This window comes from Bos taurus, chromosome 9 (assembly GCF_002263795.3).
Source record: "Bos taurus isolate L1 Dominette 01449 registration number 42190680 breed Hereford chromosome 9, ARS-UCD2.0, whole genome shotgun sequence".
NCBI classification, from domain to species: Eukaryota; Metazoa; Chordata; class Mammalia; order Artiodactyla; family Bovidae; genus Bos; species Bos taurus.
This window is the reverse complement of record NC_037336.1, coordinates 67,846,715-67,873,341: the sequence shown is the minus strand read 5'-3', so window position 1 is coordinate 67,873,341 and position 26,627 is coordinate 67,846,715. Positions and strand designations below refer to the sequence as shown.

The window sequence follows — 26,627 nt, the reverse complement described above, 5'->3', positions numbered from 1 at the left end:
TAGTTAATTCCATTTAAAATGACAGAAACCAATTAAGGAAAAATTATATAAATATGTTGATCTGTTGCAGTTTTGGTACCTTGCAAATATAACTCCATACTATTAACGAGGCTCCTAAATCAGAATATGAAAACCTGTTAATAAATTCCTTGATACTACTAGCATTGAAGCTAAGAATTTTATTCATTATTTTTGAACATGACTGTCAAATTATCTCAGGCTGCAGTACTATCTCCACCCTATTTTTCACAACTGATTAGGGTACATAAATTACAGCTTCCTTTTTCCTCCATAAGTCATCTAGTACATCCCATTTGAAGGGAATGAATGAAATGAATGTTTCAACCATCTTGATGTTGTTAATTACTTTGTGAGATATTTCATGACAGGCAAGACTTTGGCATGCAATCAATAGCTTGGAATAGTAACATCTTCAAGGATGTTAGGTTCTTAGCATTTATTTAAAAGTGGTTAAAGAAGAGAGTAAAATAATACTTTTTTTTTTTTTCCTCCATAAAATGTGTCTCTATGAGGAAGGGTATGAGGGACAGACTAGCTAATTCTTGGTAGGCTTTTAGGTGTTAAAAAGCCTTTCAAGAGAGCATCTTGGTAGTAAGATTTGCTTCTGTGATGGTCATAAGAAAATTCTGAAAACTGTTCTTCATCTGTTTGAGCCTATATTTGAAGTTAAACACACCAGGGCACAAGCTGTCTCCCTATTACAGGAAACATTCTCAGATCAGTAACAACAGGACTTATTAGGAGGAAAAGAAAAGGAGTCCAGAAGATTTTCATGTACCTGAAAGTTCACTTAAGAGGATTCAAATTTTATGTACCCAAACTATGTAAATCAATTTGTACCACGTTTTATTTTATGCCTCACAAAAGTTAAGAAACTTGGCTACTGTGAACCCAAATGTTATTTTGGCTTGCTCAGTGGCAAAGAATCTGTCTCCAAGCAGGAGATACAGGAGATGAGAGTTTGATCCCTGAGTTGGAAAGATTGCCTGGATGAGGAAATGGCAACCCACTCCAGCCTTCTTGCCTGGAAAGTCCCATGGATAGAGGAGGCTGGCGGGTGATAGTCCATGGGGTGACAAAGAGTCAGTCTGGACTGGATGACTGAGCACACACATACCCTATGAACCCAAGTTTTATTTTGAGCTAGTAGTTATGTTTTGATTTACATATTGTGATTTGCTTGTTATTAAACAAATGGAGAGCCTATAATTAGATAAAGATATAGCTTAATCATCATTTTGGTTAAAACCAGACAAAAGGTCCCTTTATCATAAATGGTCTCATGAGAGTTGGTAGTGTTCAGGGCTCTCAGTGGGCATGTGTTACACTGACAGACTGAGGAGACAGTGAAAGAAGAAGGAAAAATAGAAAAATATGTTAAAAAAAAAAAAAGTCCAGGGAAGGATGGGAAAGAAAGGATGGAGTAATAGAAAAATAGAGAAGCAAACTTTCAAACTGTGGTACTGGAGAAGACTCCTGAGAAACCCTTGAACAGCAAGGAATCAAACCAGTCAATCCTAAAGGAAATCAACTGTGAATATTCATTAGAAAGAGTGATGCTGAAGTTCCAATACTCTGGCCACCTGATGGCAAGAGCCAACTCATTGGAAAAGACCCTGATGCTGGGAAAGATTGAAGGCGGGAGGAGAAGTAGGTAACAGAAGATGAAATGGTTGGTTGGTATCACCGACTCAACGGACATGAGTTTGAGCAAACTCTGGGAGATAGTGAAGGACAGGCAAGCCTAGTGTGCCTCAGTCCATGCTGGGGTTACAAAGAGTCGAACATAACTGAGAGACTGAACAATAGGAATGCATGTGTGCTAAGTCTCTTCAGTCATGTCCAACTCTTTGAGACCTTATGGACTGTAGTCCACTGGGCCCCTCTGTTCATGGGATTCTCCAGGGTTGCCGTGTCCTCCTCCAGGGGATCTTCTAGACCCAGGGATTGAACCCACATCTCTTATGTCTCCTGCATTGGGCAGGAGGGTTCTTTACCACTAGCACCATCTAGGAAGCCCTCTAGAATATATGGCCTACCAATAATGCATAAAGTAGGGATTCCTGGATTTTTCTTGCATCTCAGAGCAGCTACATAAGAAAGAAGGGTGAATGTGGAAACACTACTCATTTTTCCACGTAAAGAATTAAAAGGAACTCATACAATCAATTTCCCTTTTGCCTTCCTGTATTTTTCTTGCCTGAACTAGTAAACATTGCATCATAGGTTCATACCACTATGAGGATCATTTGTCTAATTTACCAATTTTAACAACAACAACAACAAAAACTAGTGTACTTTCTAAGGGCATACTGAATTCATTCAGTTCTTTACTGGTCAGCAGTCACTGCTGCTGCTGCTGCTGCTGCTAAGTCGCTTCAGTCGTGTCCGACTCTGTGTGACCCCGTAGACGGCAGCCCACCAAGCTCCCCTGTCCCTGGGATTCTCCAGGCAAGAACATTGGAGTGGGTTGCTACTTCCTGCTCCAATGCATGAAAGTGAAAAGTGAAAGTGAAGTCGCTCAGTCGTGTCCGACTCTTCGAGACCCCATGGACCGTGGCCCACCAGGCTCCTCCGTCCATGGGATTTTCCAAGCAAGAGTACTGGAGTGGGGTGCCATTGCCTTCTCCACGTCTTTCCATGGCTTCTGCCAGACACCACTCTCTCTGGTCCCACTGTCATTCCTTTCTGTCCTTCTATATCTAACTTAATCCTTCCACACAGTGGGTCTTTAGCAGTCACTAAAGACCCACTATGTGGAAGGATTAAGTTAGATATAGAAGGGACAGAAGGAATGACAGTGGGACCAGAGAGACTGGTGTCTAGCAGAAGCCATGGCAAGACTTGTGTGAGTAAAGGAGCAAGAACATACAGTACTCTTCTCAAAAGTTTGAAACTGGTTCTGGCAAACAGTGGTTCCAGTGGGGAACCAGTGGAAGTTTTAAAGTGTGGAGCAACATCATTAGGGCTTGTGCTTGGGTGTGATAATGATGTGCCAGATAATTCTGAGGAGGAAGCAAGACAATAGGTAGAGCCTATTGGAGGCATTTGTGCAAAGATTGACCAACTAGTTATGGAGAGAGGGGAGGGAGAAACCTATAATAAACTTTTTTTGGAAGACTTATAAGTGGGAGTTCACAGTAGTTACCAAAGAGGCTTTAAAAAATAATAAAAAAAAATTTGGTATTTTAAGATGTGTAAGTATGAATAAAGTACTTATTTCTCATGATCATTTTACATAATAAAAAGTATAAACAGTATTTTTATGGAATGATGAAACTGACAACTTATTTATAAGAAAGTTTGAATACAAATACTAATAGACATGAAAATGAACAACAAAAGCCACTTCAATTCAGGCTACTAGATATATAGAAGAGAATAGAATTTTTTTTTTAGAGGAGAAAGGACAGAAAAATCTTACATTTTTAATAACTTTTTCATTTGTTTCCTTATCTACAGGACAAAAACAGGATAGTGGTTAAAAAGAATGGATTTTAGCCTAGAATTCTGTGCAAATCTAGCTCTGGCATGGAACAATTGTTATCTTAGTTGTTGTATACTCGCTCAGTTGTGTCCAGCTCTTTGCCGCCCCATGGACCCCAGGCTCCTCTCTGTCCATGGAATTTCCCAGGCAAGAATACTGAGGTGGGTGCCATTTCTTTCTCTGGGGGATCTTCCTGACCCAGTGATTCTACTTGTGTCTCCTGCATTGGCAGGCAGATTCTTTACCACTGAGCCACCAGGGAAGCAGGGGCCAACTAGTGGAGAGCCAAGGTACTTAATCAGCCCTTCAGCCTCACTTTCCTGCAGATACCCGTGTTATAAGATGTGTATGTGTGTGAGAGAAAGAGGGGGAGGAGGGAGAGAGAGAATTTAACTGAATTGAATGAGATAGTACATGTACAACACCTGTCACAGAGAGCGCCTTGCATATATTAGGTGCTCAACAAATAATAAGTACTTTTTTTTTTAATTCTCAACAATGCCATTTAACACTTTTGGTAGATGCAGCTCTTTTTGGTACTGAAGGGTATTTTATTAAAAGCAAAAGGTAAGCTTGGCGTTACATTTTATGTGAAATAAGGTGACATTTCCGGTGCGAACATTTTTAACCAGACACAAGAGGTAGCCTCTCTTGTTTGCTGGGCAGGTTCATTGGGTTTTGCTATGGTTAATTTTAACGCTGACGTTCAGGGGTTAAGAAAAGCCCTTACTCGTGTTACATGAAGTAGCAGAAATTATCAGATGGAAACAGGAATTAAGAAAGGAAAAAAAAAAAAGGCTCTGCGGCAATTCATTGTTTCCTAACCAAGAAAACTTGTGCTTACAAAAATGAGAGGCGGCTACAACCTGGCAGTTTAATCGGATCAGAATAACTTAGGGGAGGGGGCAACAAGTAACCCCTACATCCCCACCCTTTAACCTAGGCCTTTCGGACTGGGTTGGTCCCGGGTTGGGACCATGGCTCTGAGTCTCTGGTCTCTCCATTGGAGAGGCGCGGTCCCGCGCCGAGAGGCCCCGCCCCTCCCGTGTGAATCGCCGACCTCGGTGGGCGGAGCCGGCGGATGCTAATGAGTCGAGTTGCCGGGCGAGCCAAGAACTTCATTCCCTCCTCTGTGTCAGGATCGCAGAAATTATGCCCCTTCTCTCACCATGAGCTGGCTCTCCAATTCCCAGGCAGTTGTGCTCACTGCCTACCACCCCAGCGGCAAGGACCAGGCCCTGGGGGGGAGCCATGGCAAGGGCGGGGAGGAAGCCGCCTCGAGGTAAGCCTGGGCACTCGAAAGCCAGAGAACAAAACAAAACGCTCTTACCTGCTCCTCAGGGAAGAAAGTGACAGGGAAGTTGGTGTGGGTAGAAAGTAAGCTACAGCCGCAGGTCGCGCCTAACCTCGTGCAGCAGCTGAAATGTTTGGGGCTTTCTGTACTTTACATCTCACCTAGTTTGAGTCGGAAACCGCCTCTACGATGACTGGTGAAGACGGATAGGAAGGAACTGGGGCGATGGCTGTCAGGCTTCTCGCTCAGCAGGTGCATTTGCAAATGCTGAAAGATCAAATAACTATATTTGAAACACTTCCTGTGAGATGGAATTCTTGAATGGGCCCAAGGCCCAGCCACTGAAACTGCTGCTTGGGAACAGTGCCAACAAGCAGGAGGGCTGTTCATTGTACAATCTGTTGTTGTTACAGTATGTTTTTTTCCCCCCTCTCTTTTGGCTGAAAGCAAACTTCTTAGGCAGAAAGCCCAAGACACTGGCCTGTGGCAGTATGTTTCTCATTCTTTGGTGTATGTAGATTTGTTGTTGTTGTTATTGGGGGGAGCTTTCAGAAAGGTTTATGTCAGGAAGTAGTACTCTGCTACCAGAGTGACCTGTGGTTAATGTTAACTCACTTTATAGGTAGAGGGGGCAAATATTCTATAGACCACTGAGGTGCAAAGAGTACCTTTCTCTCTGTGTACTTTGCTCTGTTTTTTCAAGTTTTTTTTTTTCCCCCTTACCTTTCCTTAATGACCTTCTCACTAGCTGAACATTTTTACCTCCGTATTAGATATAAATTGTAAATATTGGCCCAGAAGCTTGCAAACAGCAAATGCTAACCTAATAGGGTAGGACACTAATTATCAGTAAGCACATTTCCTCCTTGATGTTTAATGTGATAATAAAACCTTCTTTGTTCTTTTGTGACTTATGCTTAGGCCTTAAGCTGGAATAATGCCTTCTTTCATTTGTTTTAAAATCCCCAGATATGGGGGAGGGGAATAAAAATCAAAGGAATGGCTGTAATACTCTGCCTTAGATTCCCAGGCTGAAAAAATCCTAGAATTTTTCCTTACATAGCAACCACCATATGTATTCTGTTGAATTAATTCATTTCCAAAGATAAAAGGGATTTGCTGCTTGTACTTTGGGTGTGTTATTTTATTTTCTGTCTTTTTAAGTATTTTGTCTGAGAGCTCGTAACATGTTTTCAACCATTTTTTTTTTTTTTTTTGTAGTGCACTAAGGGAATAGTTACCTTTCAGCAGTAAGCAGACAGCAATGCCAACCCCTTATTGTCCATAACTTCGACTCCGCTTGACAGTCCAAATTGCCAGAATTGTGCAGACTTAGCACATTCTCCAGAGACTTTACTCTGGAATGGCCTGAGGATGTCAGCTGAATTTTGGATCCTGAGTGAAAAGAACCTTAGGGACATTGAGGCCTGACCTCTCACTTTTATTGCCTTGACTCAAACCCCAGGAATTAGGCTTTTTTGCAAGGTCTTTTCTAGGGCTTTGCGTATTGAGATACGGAGACTTTATCCTGTGTTTGGAGCTTAGCTGCCTGTTGTGGGTGACCTATACTCAAGTGACCTATACTTGAATGGGTTGTGGGACAAAAGAGAGGAAAGGATGGGTCATTCTCAGCCTTGTCACTCAGTTGTGTCCGAATTCTGAGACACCATGGACTGTAGCCTGCCAGGCTCCTCTGTCCATGGGATTCTCCAGGTAAGAATACTGGAGTGGGTTGCCATTTCCTTCTCCAGGGGATCTTCCCAACCCAAGGATGGAACCTGCAGCTCCTGCTTTGGTAGGTGGATTTTTTACCACTCAGCCACCAGGGAACCCCCCATTTTCAGCTTAGGTTAGAGCAAAGTCAAGAGGCTGCAGGGTGGGCAGCTGCTCAGAGTGACTGCCCTCCATGGGGTGGCAGCACCAGATCTGTTTTTCAGGTCCCCCCTCCCCACCACTGGCTGCCATATTGCTTGCCCATACTGGCGCCAGTTCCCACCACTGAATCAGAGTCCTCTGCTGGAGAAGATGGGAGCCTTTGTTTTAGGGCTGGGAGGAAAGGCGAGAAAAGGGACAGTCCTTTTTTGCTTTTACCCTTAAGCACATTAACTAATTTATCAGATAAGCTCAGTGTTTCTTTGGGAGGCACCTTCTTTAGTTTGGAAGGGTTGAGATATTGCAGTTGGGGTAGGTGGAGGGAGGAGGGATTTGAAGAAGGAATGGCATCAGGAGTGATCCCTTAAAGGTGATGGTGAGGGAGAGGCAGTACACGGGGCTTTGGGGCTGGGGTGCTCAGCTTGTACTTTAAGCATTGGCAAGCTGCCCCAAGGTGCAAGGTAGATGCCTATTTTAAAAAGCACTTCAAAAATCAAACCAAACCAAAATAAAGCAAAACCTCTGAAAAAGAGACAGAAGTTAGACTCTGTGTCCACCTATTTAACATTTGTTGAAGGCAGCACAGAAGTCTAATTTGGCTTTTTGTAAGACTTTGTCTCTTCTAAATAATATGCACTTTGATGAACTACTTATTCAAAAGTTCAATTAGATGAACTCATTATATGCCATTTGATAAGTATAGAGGATTATGTATATGATTTTGGATATTTATAGAAAGTGAGTTTTAGACCTATATTACCAAATCCTTTTTTTTTTTTTTCAATTGTTCTTTTAGTCTTTGGGAAAGCTGGAATAGTAAGGAGCTAATTTTGTAAGTTGTCTGTTAGTCTAAAATTCCCTCCATTCCATTCCATTATCCCTCTTTATCGGGACATAGTCATTGTTTATTTGATTAAGGAATTCTTGCTACTCTTTGTTTTTGCTGTGTGTGTGTGCTCAGTCCTGTCTGACTCTTTGCGACCCCATGGGCTGTAGTCTGCCAGACTCCTCTGTCCGTGGAATTTCCCAGACAAGAATACTGGAGTGGGTTGCCATTTCCTACTCCAGAGGATCTTCCCGACCCAGGGATCGAACCCACATCTCTTGTGTCTCCTGCATTGGCAGGTGATTCTTTACCGCTGCGCTACCTGAGAAGCCCAGTCCTGGTTAGTCTTTCAAATAGTTACAGAATCCTGCTTTCAAGTTTTTTTGTTATGTTTCTTCTTGAAAACATTAGGATTTGAAGAAATATGCTAATGCTAGTTCTGACTGAGTTGTACATAGTCAAATGTTTCCAGAGGAAACCACTTTTTATGAGTAGCTATATTTATAAGACTTTATTTACTTGTTAATTTTCAAGTAGGTTTTTTAATGTTTACTTTTGCAAAGCAGTTTTTCAAAAAATACTGCATTTTGGCTATCCTTACTATTCTGCCTTGACTTTCCTGTCATTTTAAGAAGAGCTGTTTGTTTTATTTGCTTCCTATCAGTTTTTGCTGATATTTGATAAATATTAACGTCAGTAGTATTTTTCTTCTTACTGAACCTCTGACTCTAGTTATCTAGTTATCATATGAGATATTTTTATGTCTTCCATGAGTACATATGTGGTGTTCATCATGAAAGATTTTGTTTTGCTGAAGCCATTTGCCACTGGTTTTGGGCAGAGGCAGAACCAGGAGGCACGAGGTCACAGTGACATAAACCCTGAAACTCTGGGTGTGGGGCCAGGCTGCATGGGGTCGAATCCCAATTCTGCCAGTCATTAGCAGCTTGGCCTTAGAAGGATTCTTTAACTGTCTTGTAAATTGAACTTCATGGTAGTACTCACTTCACAGGGAGGATTACGTGGGAAGATCTGTGTAAAGCCCATAGAACAGGGAAGAGTTTATGGCTAGCCTCTGCTTTTTTTCACAGTAGATACAGAAAAATAACTTATTGAGCTTTGTGGTGTACAATATATTCTTTTTCATTTCAGAAGTATTTTTACAAATAATATTTTGTCATGTGTTAAGAAACATGGCCATGATCCATATGCTTAACTAAAAATGACATAACCAGCAATTAATGATGTAAAAGTTCAGGCCTTGGAAGTTTAAAAGACCCTGGAGATGTCCTTTTGATCCAAAGCAACATTTACAATTTGAACTAGTGACAGCCACTTATAACAGGCCCTGCCTTGGGGCATTGATGGGCCATGCTGAGGTCTGCAAACATTGACTTTTATGGCAGGCTGGAATGTGGGTGGGTCCTCTTTTGGCAGCTGGACTAATTGCTGCCTCCATGCTTCTGTCCTCCTCCTTTAAGAATTACTGCTTCCGGTGTGCCAAATTAAAGAGGGCTGCCACCTTCTTATGTCTTTCAAGTTGAATTTGTAACATTAGAAAAAAAGTACGCTACCACAGATAGAGTTCTTTCCTTTTGAATTTATGTATTATTTGAAATTATATATTTTTGGTGACAGAAGGAATGGTGAAGAGTTTTTATAATGAAATTATGTAATATGAGGACCATTTTCCTTGACCTTGGAGTTTAAGGGTGATTTGTCTTTCTGATTTTGCAGGAGTTAGTGACCAAATGCATTTTTAACCTGCCCATACGGATAATTGTTTTCTAGATCAATCTAGTCCTCATTTCCTGGTGTAAGAGTGCTTTCTAAAAACTGATTTTCTTTACTGTGTCATTTAAAAGTCCTACTAGTAATTTTCTCTTGAGTTGTTAAAAGACACAGCCAGTATTCTAACTAGACAAGTCTTACCTTCATTTAGAATTGTGTGGTATTTGCCTTCTAACCATCCTCATCTGTGAGGTCTCTGATTTTTGTGGGCCTCTTTAAAATATCTTCATGGGACTTAATTAGGTATATGTCTTTTAAGTATAAGGATTTATAAATCTCAAGAACCCCACCTTTTTTTTTTTAAAAAAAAAAAAAAGCAAAACGAAAGGAACCTGCTGAAAACTTTCCTCAACTTCAATGGCACACTTAGGTTTTTCACTGTTTACCCTCATTTCTCTTCTGAGTGAGGCTAGTGCTTTGCAAGGTTTATGGTTGCTCTTTTAAGTTCTTAGTATTTGTCATGTTTTTGAGAGTGTTGTAGCAAAACAAACTCACAAAGACTGATGCATTTAACAGTGCTCGTGATGGCTTCTGGATTGCCTGGCAATTAGACCTAAAGAGTTTTTAATAATTGGCCCACCAAAATGAATTACTTTTTTCTCTTGTTTTAAAATTCCTCATTATCTGTACACCTGAGTATCATTTACAGCTTAGAAAAAGGACCCGGCATCCTAGAGGCCTAGGCTACACTTGTGCCAAGCAGAAGTTCCCAGTGTCCCATGGTTGTGGATCTGTAAGGTCTCACATTCTTTGGCAGCCTCTGCTCTCCTACATCTTGTCTGAATGCTACCCAGAAGTCCAGAGAAGCCTCTCTACTTGTTACCCCGTGGTGGCCCTGTGAGAAAGCTTGCAACAGCAGAAACTTGAGGCCTCCAGGCTGTGGCTTCGGTGGTGGTGCGGTGGAGGGTGGGCATGGGAAGGGTTAGCAGCGTGGCCTCCAAGCTTGGTTTGGGGAAGAAGGTGTCCTAGACCAGGTGTGATGCCAGTCCCTTCCTGAACTCTCCCCTCTGGGTGATTTCTTTCCTGACCTAAACCTTTCATTTCATACAAATACTCCAAGATAAAATGGCTTGTTGTCAAAGTTTTAGTCAGTACTGATATTTAATGTCTTTGTTTTACTTTTGATAAGAGGAGATAGAAAGTAAGAAGTTTTCTTACAGGAGGAGACTGGGCTTTCCCAGTCTATTCGGTGAAGAACCCACCCTCAATGCAGGAGATGCAGAAGACAATAGTTAGATCCCTGGGTTGGGAAGATCCCTGGAGGAGGAAATGGCAACTCACTGTCTTCTTGCTTGAAAACTCCCATAAGTAGAGGAGCCTAGCAGGCTATAGTCCATGGGGTCTTAAGAGAGTCCGAGGCGACTGAGCACAAAGCATAGATAGGGACAAGTCAAGGTGTTGGGTGGATTAGGGCAGAGGGAGCAGACGGGATGATGTGTGGATAATTCTGAAGACACATTGTTTTGACTTCTGCATTTGTTGCTGGGAGCTGGCCAAGTTTATCCCCTTTTTTGAAAGAAGTAAACAGAAACCATGGAGATCTGCATGGTCAGTTACTACATCTGGAGTCGTTACTCAAGTCCACCAAACATCTGAATTTTTGTGTTGGGAAAAAAAATGGTGACATGTCACCCCTTTGACACATGCTCTTTCGGTAGTCACTTTTGCAAAGAACACTTGTGTCTCCAGGGAAAATGAGGTTTATTGCAGGCATCTGGGTCATAAGGAAAAGACCATGTCGTCTTCCCTCAGGACTGGTCACATGATAAGTTGCTCTCTTTTGGGGACTCTATTCTTTTCTGTCCACTGGCTGTATAATCATATTTTGAGCTTGAGCTTGTCTCTTAATGGATGCCCCACTTGTGTAGCCCTCTAAGATCTTACACCTCATAGCATATGAGCTAATTTCAAATTTTTGAACAGGGATCAGTTTTGCCCAGTTAATTTTTTTGAGCTGTCTGGGGAAGCCCATGATTTGACCATCTGGGGTCTTTTTAGAGAAGCAGATTCTGTCAATGGGGCAGCTTCCCTCCAAAGATAACTTGGCATCTTTCGTAAGCTGTTTAGAATTTGATTTCATTCCTCGTCTATGAAATGAGTGTGTTAAAGTTCTGCTTCACAAGGTTAATTATAAAGATCAACTGTGTAGCTTTTGAAAGCATTCAAAAAAATGTACACATCAGGCATATAATTGCTGAATCATTTTCAATACTCTAACTTTTCCCAGGACAGTTCATTTAACCAGAATTGTCATACTGAACTTTTTGCTTTAATTTGCACTTTCCTTTTTTGCTGTGTATTAAATTAAAATGTACGTTCCTTGATTATGGAGGTCTTGCCTCATTTTGTCTCTTTACTTGGGTTTAGCAGAGGGCTTGACCTACTCTAGGCAGGTAATAAAAATTTGAATGAGTATAAGAGGGAGTAGGGTGTAGTGATTACATGCAAAGACTTTGAGACTAGACTGTCTCGGTCAGAGTCCTGGTTCTGTCATTTAATAGCTGTGTGATCTTGGGCAAGTTATTTAATGTCATAGAGCCTCAGTTTTTTCTTTTCCTTCTTCAAACTGGGCATGCTGCTGCTGCTAAGTTGCTTCAGTCGTGTCCGACTCTGTGTGACCCCATAGACCATCAGGCAGCCCACCAAGCTCCGCCGTCCCTGGGATTCTCCAGGCAAGAACACTGGAGTGGGTTGCCATTTCCTTCTCCAGTGCGTGAAAGTGAAGTCTCTCAGTCATATGCAACTCTTCGCAACCCCATGGACTGCAGCCTACCAGGCTCCTCCGTCCATGGGATTTTCCAGACAAGAGTACTGGAGTGGGGTGCCATCGCCTTCTCCAGCAAACTGGGCATATTAATACATAATTCAAGAGTTATGAGGTTTGAATGAGTTAGTATATGTAACATTCTTAAGAGTGTTTGTTCTAAAGCACAGTGACCGTCTGTGATGATACAGGGGACAGAGGAGCCTGGCAGCTACATCCTTGGGGTCGCAAAGAGTCAGACATGAGTGAAGGACTAACACTTTTACTTTCAGTCACAGATGTTGGTGAATTAATCTGGAAATACTGCTAGAAAGCATCGTTGAAGCTGAGTTGTAAGTGGTTTGGGAAAAGAATGTTTGCTTTAATACATATGCAGTATAATTTCTTAATTTGAGAAATAGTGTTTTGGAATAAGTTTAAGATATTTATAAAGATATCTCAAATTATATTAATTTTAAGAAATACTAAGAATACCTATCTTAAAAAAGGGCTTAATGGGTACTGAACCCTTGTTAGGCCCACTGTTTTAAACAACTTTCTGTAGTTTGGGTGGATATAAATTTCTAAATCATTTGTTACTCTTAATAATGTGGAAAATCATCTCATGTAGAGCAAGGAACAGTTATTTGCTGCTGCTGCTGCTAAGTCGCTTCAGTCGTGTCCGACTCTGTGCGACCCCATAGACGGCAGCCAACCAGGCTCCCCCGTCCCTGGGATTCTCCAGGCAAGAACACTGGAGTGGGTTGCCATTTCCTTCTCCAATGCATGAAAGTGAAAAGTGAAAGTGAAGTCGCTTAGTCCTGCCCAACTCCCAGCGACCCCATGGACTGCAGCCCACCAGGCTCCTCCGTCCATGGGATTTGCCAGGCAAGAGTACTGGAGTGGGGTGCCATTGCCTTCTCCAAAGACCAAACTGACTTTAGCTTATTTGAATACTTGTAGGTACAAGCCCCAATATATCACCATAGCTAAAATATTTGAAGACAGGATAATGTTTACACTTTTCCCCCTTAAAATGTACCTGTGTACTTTCTGAACAACTCTTGATCTTATAACCGAGCAGTGATATTTCATGGAGCAGAGCTAAAGTGAAGGTGTGATATCCGCAGCCACGATCCTCACACAGTTACCCCTGAGCTGCATCCCGTTTCCCATTTAATGCACACACTTAAAGACTATCTATTGATTTTTCTCTTCCTCTGTATCATACATAATACATTCCTTTAAATGCTTACTGTGCACTGGGCCTCGCCTAGGAAACTCTGTCCCCTTAGCCAGTTCTCCGCATATCCCTCTCATACCTGCCTTTCAAGTTGCTATTAACTTGGTAGCTCTTGCTTATGAGTGGCTTACCGAGTAGGCTGTTCTGCCTCCACCTCTAAGAGACTGGGGACTTTAGTGGTGGGATGGGGGAACCTGGAGGAAGGAAAGAGACGGAGCTGGAGAGAGGAGAGAGGTGTAATCCACTGAGTTATGCAGAAGCCATTTTCCATAGGCAGGAAAGTAGCATCACAGATGGTAATCAAATCCCACAGAGCTCCAGTTGTGCCATTTTCTGGCTTAATAGAGTTCTTTTCGCCAGTTGGAAAACTCTAAGCACCATATATTTGTGGCATTGTTGCTATGGGAGAATGTGTCCTGAGTTCCCAATAACATGTTTCAAACCTAAGTAAAATCTTCGAGTAAGTTGGGGATGATGTTCTTTGCTGCCTTTTAGGACCTCTGTTAGTTGAGACGTGAAAGAGATGTTTTTTTCTGCTGCCTTTAGTTTTGTCTTTCTCTAGTACACTCCAATACTCTTGCCTGGAAAATCCTATGGACGGAGGAACCTGGTGGGCTGCAGTCCATGGGGTTGCTAGGAGTCGGACACAACTGAGCAAATTCACTTTCACTTTTCACTTTCATGCACTGGAGAAGGAAATGGCAGCCCACTCCAGTGTTCTTGCCTGGAGAATCCCAGGGACGGCGGAGCCTGGTTGGCTGCCGTCTATGGGGTCACACAGAGTCAGACACGACTGAAGCGACTTAGCAGCAGCAGCAGCAGTACAGTGCACTTCTCAAGGCAAACGGGAGCGCTGCATACCCTGATGTGTCTTTCCACAGGTCCTCATCTTTCCACAGGTCCTGAACATGTGCCTGTCCTACATTAGGGAGCAGGCACTAGCCAAAATTTGTCATTTATTTGGAAGATTTAGAAATGTGGAAACTGATATATGTTGTGTCTCTAGTTGAATCAGATTACAACTGTAAAATGTAATTAACTTAAAATGGGAAATGCTTTAATAGCATGCTGCTGTGAAAGTGAAGCTGTGTAGAAAATTAATGGAATCCACACTAGCAAGAATTTTTCAAGTTCGGTGGTTTGGCTCTAGAGATCTGGTTTATCTCTGAATGCTAATGTCTCTCAGGTATCATCTATATATTTTGAAAAAATAGTAAGATTTATTGTTGATGAGCAGCATAAAACTGAAATCCTACCTAGAATAAGATTTGGATAATTCAGAAAGGCATTAAAAATATATAAATGTAGAATGTCTTAAAATTTTAATTATTCAAAAAATCTTAATATGTATTTTAATAAACAATTGTGAAGATCTTTGCTGAGTATATATAAGCCTAAAATAAAATGAATATAAGAATTCCTACTCTGAGGGAGCTTGCAATATACTTTGGACAGATTCTGAAACAACGTTTTCAGTATCATATTTAGGAAGCCATGTGTGGTTCTCTTTTTTGAAGTATAAAACTTCACAAAAATTTGTTATTGAGTAATTAAGATTTGGTTTGAGTAGGAAAAGGTGAGTTGGGAACTGAAAGTTGAAAGGAACTTTGTCTATTTATAGGTGGTATAGAAACATGTAACTCGATCAACTTATTCTATAATTAATGTTTAGACTAGAGTTACTAAGTGAGTGTCTTTTCATTTCTTTCCAAATAATGCTGTCAAAGCTATGGTCCATCATCTGATAGAAGTTATTTAGGTCACAGTAGAAGTAAGTTTGTATGATGTCTTTTTTTTTTTTTTTTTAAGTAAAGCATGGATTGTTAAAATGGGGATATATATGCTTTAATATCTCCAGGCTAAAATGTTTTTAATTATAGCATTTTTGAATCATTCTGGAATATAGTATAATTACATAATGTCATCAGACTGGATATATTTAGGTAAATGTATAAGTGTATTAATCCTTCATTGTTAGTTGCTCAGTCATGTCTGACTCTCTGCGACCCCATAGACTGTAGCCTGACAGGCTCCTCTATCCGTGGAATTTTCCAGGCAGGAATGGGTAGCCAGCCATTCCCTTATCCAGGGGATCTTCCTGACCCAGGGATTGAACCTGGGTCTCCTGTGTTGCAGGCAGATTCTTTACTGTCTGAACCATCAGGGAAGCCCTATTAATCCTTTGCTCCCCATTTTTTAGAAAAAGGTTTATATACTTAAGAATCAATAGTGCCTGGCAGATTATATAATAAGTGAAGCAGATGATTGGAAAATGCAGGCAGAAAAATGTATGTTTAATTAGAAAATGTTAGCTAGAATTTTAAAAATGCTGAGTAAGCCCCTTAAAATCCAGTCTGCAGTTTGGATCTGACCCAGGTACCGCTGTATGTGACCCCTATCCTGACGGTCAAGGTGGTGGTTTCAGTCGTCTGTTGCTTTGTAATATACTATCCAAAACTTAGTGACTTATCAGTTTTCTCTCTTGATTCTGGAGGATCACAATCAAGTTCTTTCTTGGGATCCATCAAGCAAGGTGGGCTGAGGCATGTGGGTCATCAGAGGCTTCTTTGTGCACAGCTTTGACCTGCACTGCTGGGTCTTCTTTCTCTTTTGCAGCTTCTCTGAATGGCTGGCTTGGACTTCCTCACTGCATGGCAGAATCAGAGGAGTCAGACTTCCCACACTCTTGTTGGCTTACCCCAGAATGAGCATTCTAACATGTCTTAGGTAGAACCTGCCAGGCTTCTTACGCCTAGCCTCAGAAGTTACTCAATGCCGCTAGCCCATATTCTGTGGGCCAATGAATCATAGCCCATCTGGAATTTAAGAGCATGGAGGAACAGGCTTCACCTCCTCTCAGTGAAGGAGAGGCTTACTCAGCTGGGTAACAAGGTCATCTTTGGCAATAAGTGGCTCAGTTATCATTCCAGTCTCTCTGCATCTCCTACCTGCCTTTTCTGGCCTTAGGCCAACTGCTCTTGTAGACAGAAACCTCTGTTCCCTGGAGCTTGACTTTATTTTCCACCAGTACGTGCACATCCTATGTACACTTACCATTCTGGCCTTGCTTTATTAGGTAAATTTATGTTGGAAAATTTTTTCTACGCATCAAGAGCATAAATGCCTTAAGCTTAGGCCTAATTTTTCTTTATCCTAAGCACTAGATGGATTCAGTACCCTGTATATCCTAGGAATTTAACTGTATTTGTGCATTGACTGATATTTTATATTTTGGAAAGACTGAGTATTATGTTTGCAAAAAATTTAATATAGAGACCTTTCTCCTTTCCACCAAAAAAAAAAAAAAAAGATTCTCAAAAACGTTTTTCACAAAAGGTTCTAAATTTGATTTTAGGCACAAGTGGATTTGAATTTGGAAAGAATAATCCTAAGAAATGAGATCTTCCTTGTGAAGAACATGTTCCCTCTATTTGATAGCAGCAGAGTTGCCAAAGGCCCTTGTTTGTTTATATCCAGTGATATTTACTCTAAGGGACTATTGGATACAGATGTAGTGTTTTGGAGTACATAATATTTTTGAGATCACATAGTACATATGGAAAACATCCCAGAAGCTGTATAAAAATTAATTGTCAGTATTTGAATTGCTTGCTTTTTCTCCTCCCAGAACATTAGTTAAATTTAGCAGTCGTCCAGTAATTCTTATCACTGCTTGTCAGAATACCTAAATAGCATCACTGTAGAATTTCCTTTCTTTCTTGTTCAGAAATGTTGCTTTACTATACTAATTATTACACCGTATGTGCCTCTCACCACACTTCCTTCAGTGTCTTAGTCGCTCAGTCATGTCTGACTCTGCGATCCCACAGACTGTAGCCCTCTAGGCTCCTCTGTCCATGGGATTCTCCAGGCAAGAATACTGGAGTGGGTTGCCACTTCCTTCTCCAAGGTGTCCTTCAAAGCAAAGAAGAAAATAAGTGGCTAGAACACCCTCTGAAATCTGGAGGGCAGAGGGTGTTTTTTCCTTATATAGGGGAAATTTTTTAAAACAGTCCTTGGAGATTAGAATATGTATGAAACTGAACTGAAACATTTGCTCAGTCATGTCCGACTCTTTGCAACCCTGTGGACTATAGCCACCAGGCTCCTCTGTCCATGAAATTCTGTAGGCAAGAATACTGGAGTGGGATCCTTCTCCAGGGATTGAACCTGAGTCTCCTGCATTGCAGGCAGATTCTTTACTGTCTGAGCCACCAAGGAAGCATTTTTTAAAAAATACTTTGTATCCCCAGCTTAGAGCTGCCACTGTTTTGTGAGAACTTGCTGCATACATTTTAGTTATTTGTCTATAGCAATGATGGTAATGTTTTATCAGCTCACTTAGTTCCTAAGATTTTAGGGTCATTGGAGAAATACATCATTTTTCCTGTCCCAATACCTGGAGATGGAAATGCCAACCCACTCCAGTAATCTTGCCTGGGAAATCCCATAGACTGAGGAGCCTGGCTACAGTCAGGAGTCCTCAGGCTACAGTCAGGAGTCCTCAGGCTACAGTCGATGGGGTTTCGAAGAATCAGATATGACTTAGTGGCTCAGCACGCATGCATACTATCAATTGGAATCATATCATCTCTGTTTTGCAGGCAAAGAAAAGAGACTAACCCCTTTTGAGCTTAGTTGGTAGCCTGAATCTTGGAAGCCAAGGCCAGGCTATGTGTCCTTAAAATGAAAGGCTTATTCTAATAGGTTTTTTATACATTTCAGGAAAAACCATTACTTTGTTAATTTGCTTAAAACAAAATTCCTTCAATAAATAAGTCAAAGTGATAGATTTCTTTTTTCCAAATTGCGTTGAATATTATCACTAGGTGTTCCGTTAAGAAAGAAGCAAGCATTTTGTGGTCTAATACTTAGGTGTAAGTCAAGTTTATGCAAGATGCCTTATAGCATATATTTTAGGTAGTATTGTGAATTTCTAAAAAACAAACAAAACTGGTAGCAAGAATCACATTCTAAATTTATTGCACTGAGGAGACTTCAAAAAAAAAAAAAAAAAAGCTGCTTGTTACCAATGTTCCAGGGAACACAATTAGTAAAATCCCCAAATATTATTGTTTCTTTATAAGTGGAAACATATTGAAAAATTGTATAGTTTAGAGTTAGGAACATATTTTGGGCTTTATTTGTTGTGGTGGTAGTATTGGTAGTAGTATAATGGATTTTTAAAAATTATCTTCTGTGGCCACTGTTTTATCAATAAAAGTATGCCCTTTTAAAGCTCCTCTTGGTGAACATATTTCCACAGTAAGAATGTTTATTGCTTTTTTAATACCCAAGCTTTATAGCAGGCACATCTTTTAATACAATATTTTTAGCTCGTGTTTTTCTAGGGAAAATTTATATGTATGCCTCCAAACCCAATAATGACATATTAAACCCAAATGTGGGGGAAATAGCTCAAGTTACATTTTTAGTATAACATGGATATCTGGAAAACCACACTCATTGTCAGCCAAGAGGTCATATGCCATGTCACCAGCTAGAAACAGCACTTAGTCTTACTAATAGTTTGGTCTTCAGTAAACAGCATTTTAGATTCAACGTGATAGTCTGTTAGTTATGTGTGGGAGTTTTGCTGTGTGTGGGTTGAGGGTCCGGGGTAGATGTGTTACACGTTTTCTCTATTTGAAAGAAGAGGACAATGTTAGTGGTTTTTTTTTTTTGTTTTTTTTTTTTAAGGTAAGGATTGCTGCCACTACTTTAGAGGGGTTAACAACCCAAGCACTCAGGTGATATCACTCCTAATTTACGCAAGGAGAAATAGAGGCAGGGAGCAGCAAACCTCACTTGAGGGCCCAGAGCCAAGTTTGGCAGGACTAGGGTTTGAACCCAGGCAATCTGCTGTCAGGGTCTTCACTGTGCTGTTCCTAGAAATGATTAGTTTCTAACTTTTGTAAACTGAATATGGCTTCTGGAAGTATATGCAAAGCAAGTTAATTACAACAGAACGTTTGGTTGTCTGGTGGTGTGTGTGTTTATAATAAAAACTCTTGTTCTCTTTGGTGTTAAGAGAAGCTTATGTGAATCTGAATTCTCAGCAATTCACTTGGTAGTAAAATAGGCACTTTGGAAGATAACCTGAGCTACTTTCAAAACCCCGTGATACCATTTACTGCAATGAAGTAGTAAATAGCTTTAGTAAATTCTACCATTTAAGCAAGTAGTTTTGTGTGGCCTTCCTTGAGGTGTCTCCTGGCCTCTTGTGGTCAGCTCTTCACGTAACTGGGACAAATTGTATCACAGAGGAAAAGAAAAACAAATATTTATTGAGTACACTCTGTGTTCAGAGCCCTTTAAAATGGACTTTATTTAATCTTCATAAATTGAGAATAACCGTACACATCCAAAGACAGAGAAAGTTCCCATAAATACATGAAATAACTGGTTTCAGATCGTACACCTTGTATATAGATCAGTTCTGATTGGAACCTTGGTCATTTTCATTCTACTAACTGATGTAGAATAAGGGCCATTATTGTTTTTCTCTCTTCCAAGCACATGTGTGTGAATGACACTGGAGACTCAATTCAAAGGGCAAGATGTCTTCTGTGGCAGACCCAGATCTGGGTCTTTCAGAGCAGCCGTCTGAGCGTACCATGCTGTGGTGGGGGCTGTGGGAGCCGTGGTGAAGTGAGGTTCCTGTAGGTAAAGTAGAGGAGAAAGCCCCAGGCAGGGGCCTCTCTTCTTTCTCCATCAGTAGGTCTTTGTAAACTGGAAACTGTCTTCAAAGGCATTGAAAATCTCCCCTAACCAGCATGATACACTAATACGATATGTATTTAAAATACTGCCATCATCACCACTGTCCTTGCCATTAGGTGGTTGTATTTTTCAATAAAGCTTCAATAATCAGTTTCCTTAGTCCTAGCAAAATAGGACAGTAAGACAACTGTGAAGCTATATCATCTCTGTCTTCCCCAGCCATCTAGTTGGTCTCAATACCCTTTCTATTGCCTGAGAACTTCCCTCTGAAATCCAAATGAACTGTTCTCTTCAGCTGTGAAAGTGTGGGCATGTCGCAGTTGCTACTGAGCATCTCCTTGTCACCTATTAAAGTCATCCAAACACTTCACAGGGATGTGAAAATCTTGGCCTACCACAGACCCGAAAATCTCAAAATAAAATGACCTATTTGGTGTGTCAAAAGCGCTTTTGATTAAATTACTGAAAATATTTAAGAAGGTGGTAAGTGAGGATGGGCTGACTGAACAGCATATACTTAGAATTATCTTCTAGCCATAGCGATTTTTCACAGCAAATATCAATAGATTTTCTTAGCTTATAACTACTTACCAAGTGATCAACTCTACCACAGATCTTTCTGGAGCTTCCTCACTTTTAGGCAAAGTAATTTGAAACTGGTCCGAAAGCCAGACGTTGGGGATTACCTTATTCTTGGTCCTAAACCTAGACCTGTCTTATAAATAGTTGAATTGCAGGCCAAGCTGTCCCTGTGTGACATGTTCCCGTAAATGTCCTGCTGCCACAAACTGCTAATCTTGGCCAAAATAGAATTCTCTGTCTGCCCAGAGCTGTCCTGCTTTCCGAGGATGCCATCCCTGTGCTGCTTTGCCACACAGGAAGGCGTGCAGACATCACCCAGAAAAATCTACTTGTCTCCCAAGATTCTCTGCCCTTTTAAGCTACTTGACTTGATATCCTTTCTCTGGACCCAGGCACGTGGTTTGCATGGAGCGATCTTCCCAAGCAGCCAAGTCTACAGTCCCAGTGCAGGAAGGACAAGGAGTGGGGAAGGAAGATATGAACCCTGTGCTGCCGGGTTACCCACGGGTGATGGGATGGTCTTGATAAAGGAGCCTGCTCAGGCAGGCTTAGCTCCATGGACAGTCTGCCTCTTTGGGGAGAAGGAAGGATGGGAGGACATGTTTTGCAAAAAATTAAATGTTTCACAATGTAAACGTTTAACAAAGAAGGCCCAGGCTTCGTCGTCTCAGGCCAGTGCTTCCATAGATCTCAGTCAAGGGAACGATGTGGTCCCTGGGCTTCAGGATCAAGAACAGAAAAATGGGCCTGGGCCTGGAGGAAGAGGAGAGCAGTGATGGAAGTAAGGGACAATTGGACAGTTGCTCCAGTCGCCTTACCGAGGTGTTGGCAATGTCAGTACGGAGGCAGCCTGGGGAAGCAAGGTGGCCTATTGTTGTTCAGTTGCTAAGTCAGGTCTGACTCTGTGTGACCCCATGAACTGCAGCACACCAGGCTTCCCTGTCCTTCACTATCTCCCGGAGTTTGCTCAAACTCATGTCTATTGAGTCAGTGATGCCATCCAACCATTTCATCCTCTGTCACCCCCTTTTCCTCTTGCCCTCAATTTTCCCCCAGCTCCAGGGTCTTTTCCAATGAGTCAAGAGCCCAGAAGGCACTGTGGGCCTTCTTCCTGTGACCAGGAGAGGAGCATGATCACTAGAGCTCCTGGACGTGGGAAGGTGTGTATGCAGTCTCTCAGCAGCCTTTTGGGAACCAGAGACCATTTCCTTGCACCGTTGTGATGGGGTAGTTCACATCCCCTCAATTATGCTTCCTGAGGAGGTGGCCAGGGAAGCACCTCTTCAGGCATACCTTTTATTTTTTAACTAATAGTACTGAAATTTTAAAATATCTCTAATAAAATTGTGTTCTGTGAAACCTTTGCCAGTGAATTTTAAAGCTTGGGGGAGAATTGGCATTTAGATTTCCACCTGAAATGCTGATAATCCAAGTATTTTGAAGACATGCTCGAAAGAATGAATTTCATTAGGAAGAACTAGCTTCCTAAGCAAAATGTGCAAGTGGACAAAATTCATTGCAGGTTAGATTGATCTTTCCATGGAGATGGCTGAAGCAAACAAAGGGTCTGCCCGACTCAGTGTCTTCTCCTCCCTCTCCCCACCCCATCCTTGACATCTTGCTCTTTAAAAGGAGCTCCTCAGGGTTCTAAGGGCCCCGTGTTGAAAAGGTGTGGTGGAAGACTGTGTCATCCTTTATTGAGGGCTGAGTGAGGGAAAGTTTTGGTGTATTTGTGTTGCAAGTGACCATTTCTGGGTTAGTCACTCCTTCATCCCTGCCCCACAGACCTGCTGCTTCTTCCCCCATCTCATTGTTATTAATGAACTAAATGAAGAATCGAACAACCTGTTAAATTGCGAGGATTTTGTGTGCTGCTATAACATGCCTTATGTTGCTCATCAAAGAACAGCTTAAATTGAGCCCCCATCTATAAATGACCAAGATATAATGCACTGTTAAACTGTCTTCATGTACCACTAGCATCTTTTTTTAATCACTCAAGTAGTTTGTATTGCATAAATGATGATCTATAGATTCCAGAATTATACTTGTGAGTAACGTAAACAACTATTTCTTTACTATCTGAATTGTCATCTTATTATATTTAGAACATAAATATTTTTATACTCAGACAATTTTATGTGTTGTATGTAATGACAGATGATTTGAGCTGAGGTTAAAATCTACCACTTTTGCTAAATCCATGTCATATATTTAAGAGTTTTCCATTTTAAGTATAGCATTTATAGTAATATATCTGATAAGCATGTATTCAGTTCAGCTGTGATTTTATGCATTTTTACATTGCATGTATAGGAAGGTAATATTAGTACTATATGAATTAGCCATTTGATTAATTTTTACTTAAAATGTCCATATAAATAATTCCATATACACATATGGGTTTACATGGGCAGGAAATTTGTGTTGGTTTTGTGATTAATAAAATGTTATTAATTTATCTCTTTAGCCAAAGCAATCTGGTATGTTTGCTTGTTATTAGCATTAGAGTAATAATTTAAATTTATGTAATTCTTTTAAAAACAAATTAACTAGGTCCCTTTTAAAATTGAATGGCAACTTGGCTTAAATGGTCAAACCTGTGTAGTTTCAGAATTCAGAATGAAGATTTGAAGGCTGGGATGACAGGAGTGAGCAAGGTAGAGAAATACTTGTTTTTCCAGCAATGCTGTTTTCTCAGATCCTCATGAAAAGCAAATGGAAAAATGTATGCTTTTTCCAAGCGATGAGAAAGAGAAATAGAAAAAGATTTATGTACATTCACACTTGCAATGATTTTTGAAGTTAATCCAAAAGGACATCTTAATGCAAAATCATATGCAAGTGGATTATCATTCCTATATCTTTCATGGAAAGTACTCTGGTGACGTTTTCAAATGCAAAAACAATAGCTGCACCTCTGTCCTTCCTGAGGGGTGCGAGTGGGGCGGCGGAGGTGGGACGGGGTGGGGAGTTCCCATCTACATCTGAGAGGAGAATTATTGCCTTTCACTGTCAGGTTTCTCCCAGTCTTTCGTGCTAGAGATAAATTTGTTCTTAAGCTGCTGATGAAGCCTCAGAGGCCTGGCTGGGGGGCCATCACTGGTGATAACACGCTATTAATTCCTCTAGAAATTTAAAATTAGCCCCCTTGGTTGTGTTTGTTCAATAAATTCCAGACAAAGAAGAGTAACAACAAAACATTTTTGGATGTTGAAGAATTAACTTAGAATCTTTCTCTTCTTGACCTTGTGACATTGAGATCCTTAGGAGATAGGAAGAAAATTGAGATTTTTATATTAGCCAGTACTCAGATGGAGCATACTTAGAATCAGTTTGCTGAGTCTCCAGAAGATGGAATTATTGTCACTAGTAGCAGCTCAATTTGTTTTTATTACCCAGTGTAGCAGCTGCCAGTGTTGAGACATCTTTAAAAACAAACACCAAAAAACTGTACTATGTAAACTCTGCTATGAAGTTTGTTGAACAGAAACTGTGTTCTCTCCTCTGCTGGGTAAACTGTACTATTCCGAGATAAACCCCTGTAAGGGGTTTTCAAGTTTCTGCTGAGGACACTGAGCTGTGTCACATGTTGCAGTCACTAGAGAAAGTTACAATCGCTTTAATATAGGTTAAAACAAATAAACGAACCAATAACCCTGCTCCGAATGTCTGCAGAGGAAGGACATCTTCTTTTTGACTAAGGATGGGAGAGCACTTCTTAGTCAAAGTGCTTAGTGAGGAGAGCACTCTGCTCACTCCCTGCAAGGAGCCAAGGGAACTCTGGGTAAGCCTCTGGCACTTGTCAACTTCCCTAACAAGGTTTCATCTTGTTGGAGTGATTGGATAGGATTCGGCTTTAGGGGAAGAAGGGAGATATATTTTGAGGAGAGGGAGGTTCAGATGGGGGTTGATTCTGTGAGGATTCTCATTTCGTTAAAGGACAGGCCGCTTGACGAGAGGCGGAAGGAAAGGCAAGAAGGGGAGGTTGAGGTCACTCTGTGGCAAGCTTTAAAGGTCAGCCTTGACTGAGGAGTTGGGAGTTCTTTCAGCTGCATGTAATCTGCCCCCTTTTCAGAATAGCTGACAGCTCCATCATAGACCCTTGGGTCCCCTGATTTGGGACTGGGGTGATGGAATAGTGCTGTGGGGAGAAGAGGGAGCTCTGGCTTAGGAGACAGCATGGTTTCGTATGTTGGACCCAAGGCTTACTAGTTATGTGACCTTAGGCAAGTTACTGAACCTTTCTGTGTTTCAGTGGTGGTATGAGGATTAAATGTGGTAAACCACGTAAAGCACACAGGAGCACTGCAAATAATTGGAAAAAAAAAAAAAAGTTTGGTTGCTACTGAACCTCTTATGCCATCTTAGACAGTCTCCTTCCCTTTCTGTCCCATTAGGAGCTTAGCTCTGACTCTTTGTGACCTCATGGACTGTAGCCCGCCGGGCTCCTCTGTCCATGGGATTCTCCAGGCAAGAACACTGGAGTGGGTTGCCATGCCCTCCTCCAGGGGATCTTCCCAACCCAGGGATCAAACCCAGGTCTCCCACATTGCAGGCGGATTCTTTACCATTGGGCCTCGAGGGAGGCCTGTGAATGAGTCCAGAGATAGACAAAGTACGATGAAGAGATGGGGAGATGGTCAACAGAGGTAAGGTGTAGGGAAGAGGAAAGTATGGGCTTTTGTGTGAAATATGAGTAATTACCTGTAGGTTTATTTCTATAGTGAAGTCTGACTTCCTCGAACAAAAGTTCTTGCCCATCTCTTTCCCATATTCAGAAAAGAGAAGGAAAGAAACAGGCTCAGGCTCTAGCTGCTTTGGTAGGCTTTGAGCCTGAGCTTGAGTGTCCCCATAAGTCCTACTTGGTCCCTGAGGAGAGGAAAGAAGTAACAGCTTATCAGCCCCAGGCAGTCAAAAAACACTGTGTGGGATAAGGTTCAGCTAATTATCTTCTCCGATGGCTCAGCAGTAAAGAATTCACCTACAATGCAGGAGACACAGGTTTGATCCTTGGGTCGGAAAGATCTCTTGGAGTTGGAAATGGCTACCCAGTCCAGTGTTCTTGCCTGCGAAATCCCCAGGTCAGAGGAACCTGGTGGGCTACAGTCCATGGGGTCACAAAGAGTCGGACGTGACTTAACAGCATTAAGTCATGTGACTAAACAACAGCAACAAGCTCTGTCAGTAGGTCTTCAGACCTCTAGTATTTTCAGAAATAACATTTGTGTTGTCTGTCGTTTGCAGTAACTTGGACCGTTGGAAACTGTGGTTGTTTCTGAGACCCATGAACCAGAATTGCGAGTCCTAAAGACACAATCGGAGAAGGCAATGGCACCCCACTCCAGTACTCTTGCCTGGAAAATCCCATGGACGGAGGAGCCTGGTGGGCTACAGTCCATGGGGTCGCAAAGAGTCAGACACGACTGAGCGACTTCACTTTCACTTTTCACTTTCATGCATTGGAGAAGGAAATGGCAACCCACTCCTTGCCTGGAGAATCCCAGGGACGGGTGAGCCTAGTGGGCTGGTGTCTCTGGGGTTGCACAGAGTCGGACATGACTGAAGCGCCTTAGCAGCAGCAGCAGCAAAGACACAATGTGTAGAAGCCAGGCTCTGACAAGAGCAGGGAATACCTGCCCAGTGCCTGCAGCTGATAGTCCTGAAGTGATGAGTCTCTGTGCTTATAAAGAATAGTTTTTTAGGGAGACAATTTAGTGAAAGTTGACATGGTGACTGCCTTGACTTCTGAGAGAAATGTAAATCTGGAGAAACCACAAGTCTGTATAAATACTTCTGTGGTTGCAATTCTGAGGACTGTGGAAACTCTTAGCCCGTTTCCAGGTGTTTGGTTTTCTTAATATCCTAGGAAAGAGACTCATCTTGGAAGACACTTAGCTCCCTGTGAGGAGCCAAGGGAACTCTGGGTAAGCCTTTGGCACTTGTCAACTTACCTAACAGGGAACCTTTGGCCTGGCATCTTATTGGCAGAGAAGCTACTGTCATTGGCCAGATTTGGAGATGGGGTGGGCTTTCTAGGGCTCC

General features: G+C 41.6%; 1 protein-coding gene across 2 annotated transcripts in view; it reads left to right on the top strand.

Annotated features, from left to right (window-relative positions):
- Window positions 1-4,591: 4,591 nt before the first annotated feature.
- The window catches only part of ARHGAP18 (Rho GTPase activating protein 18), a 133,006-nt gene continuing 110,970 nt past the window's right edge, over window positions 4,592-26,627 (top strand). Inside the window, exon 1 of one of the 2 annotated variants that reach the window (NM_001434920.1) lies at window positions 4,592-4,790. In NM_001434920.1, coding sequence (NP_001421849.1) covers window positions 4,678-4,790 — 113 coding nt within the window. In that variant the 5' untranslated portion in view covers window positions 4,592-4,677. Of the gene's footprint in view, window positions 4,791-19,938; window positions 25,235-26,627 lie in introns of those variants that run through there. The other variant, XM_059889630.1, reaches the window with a different exon arrangement.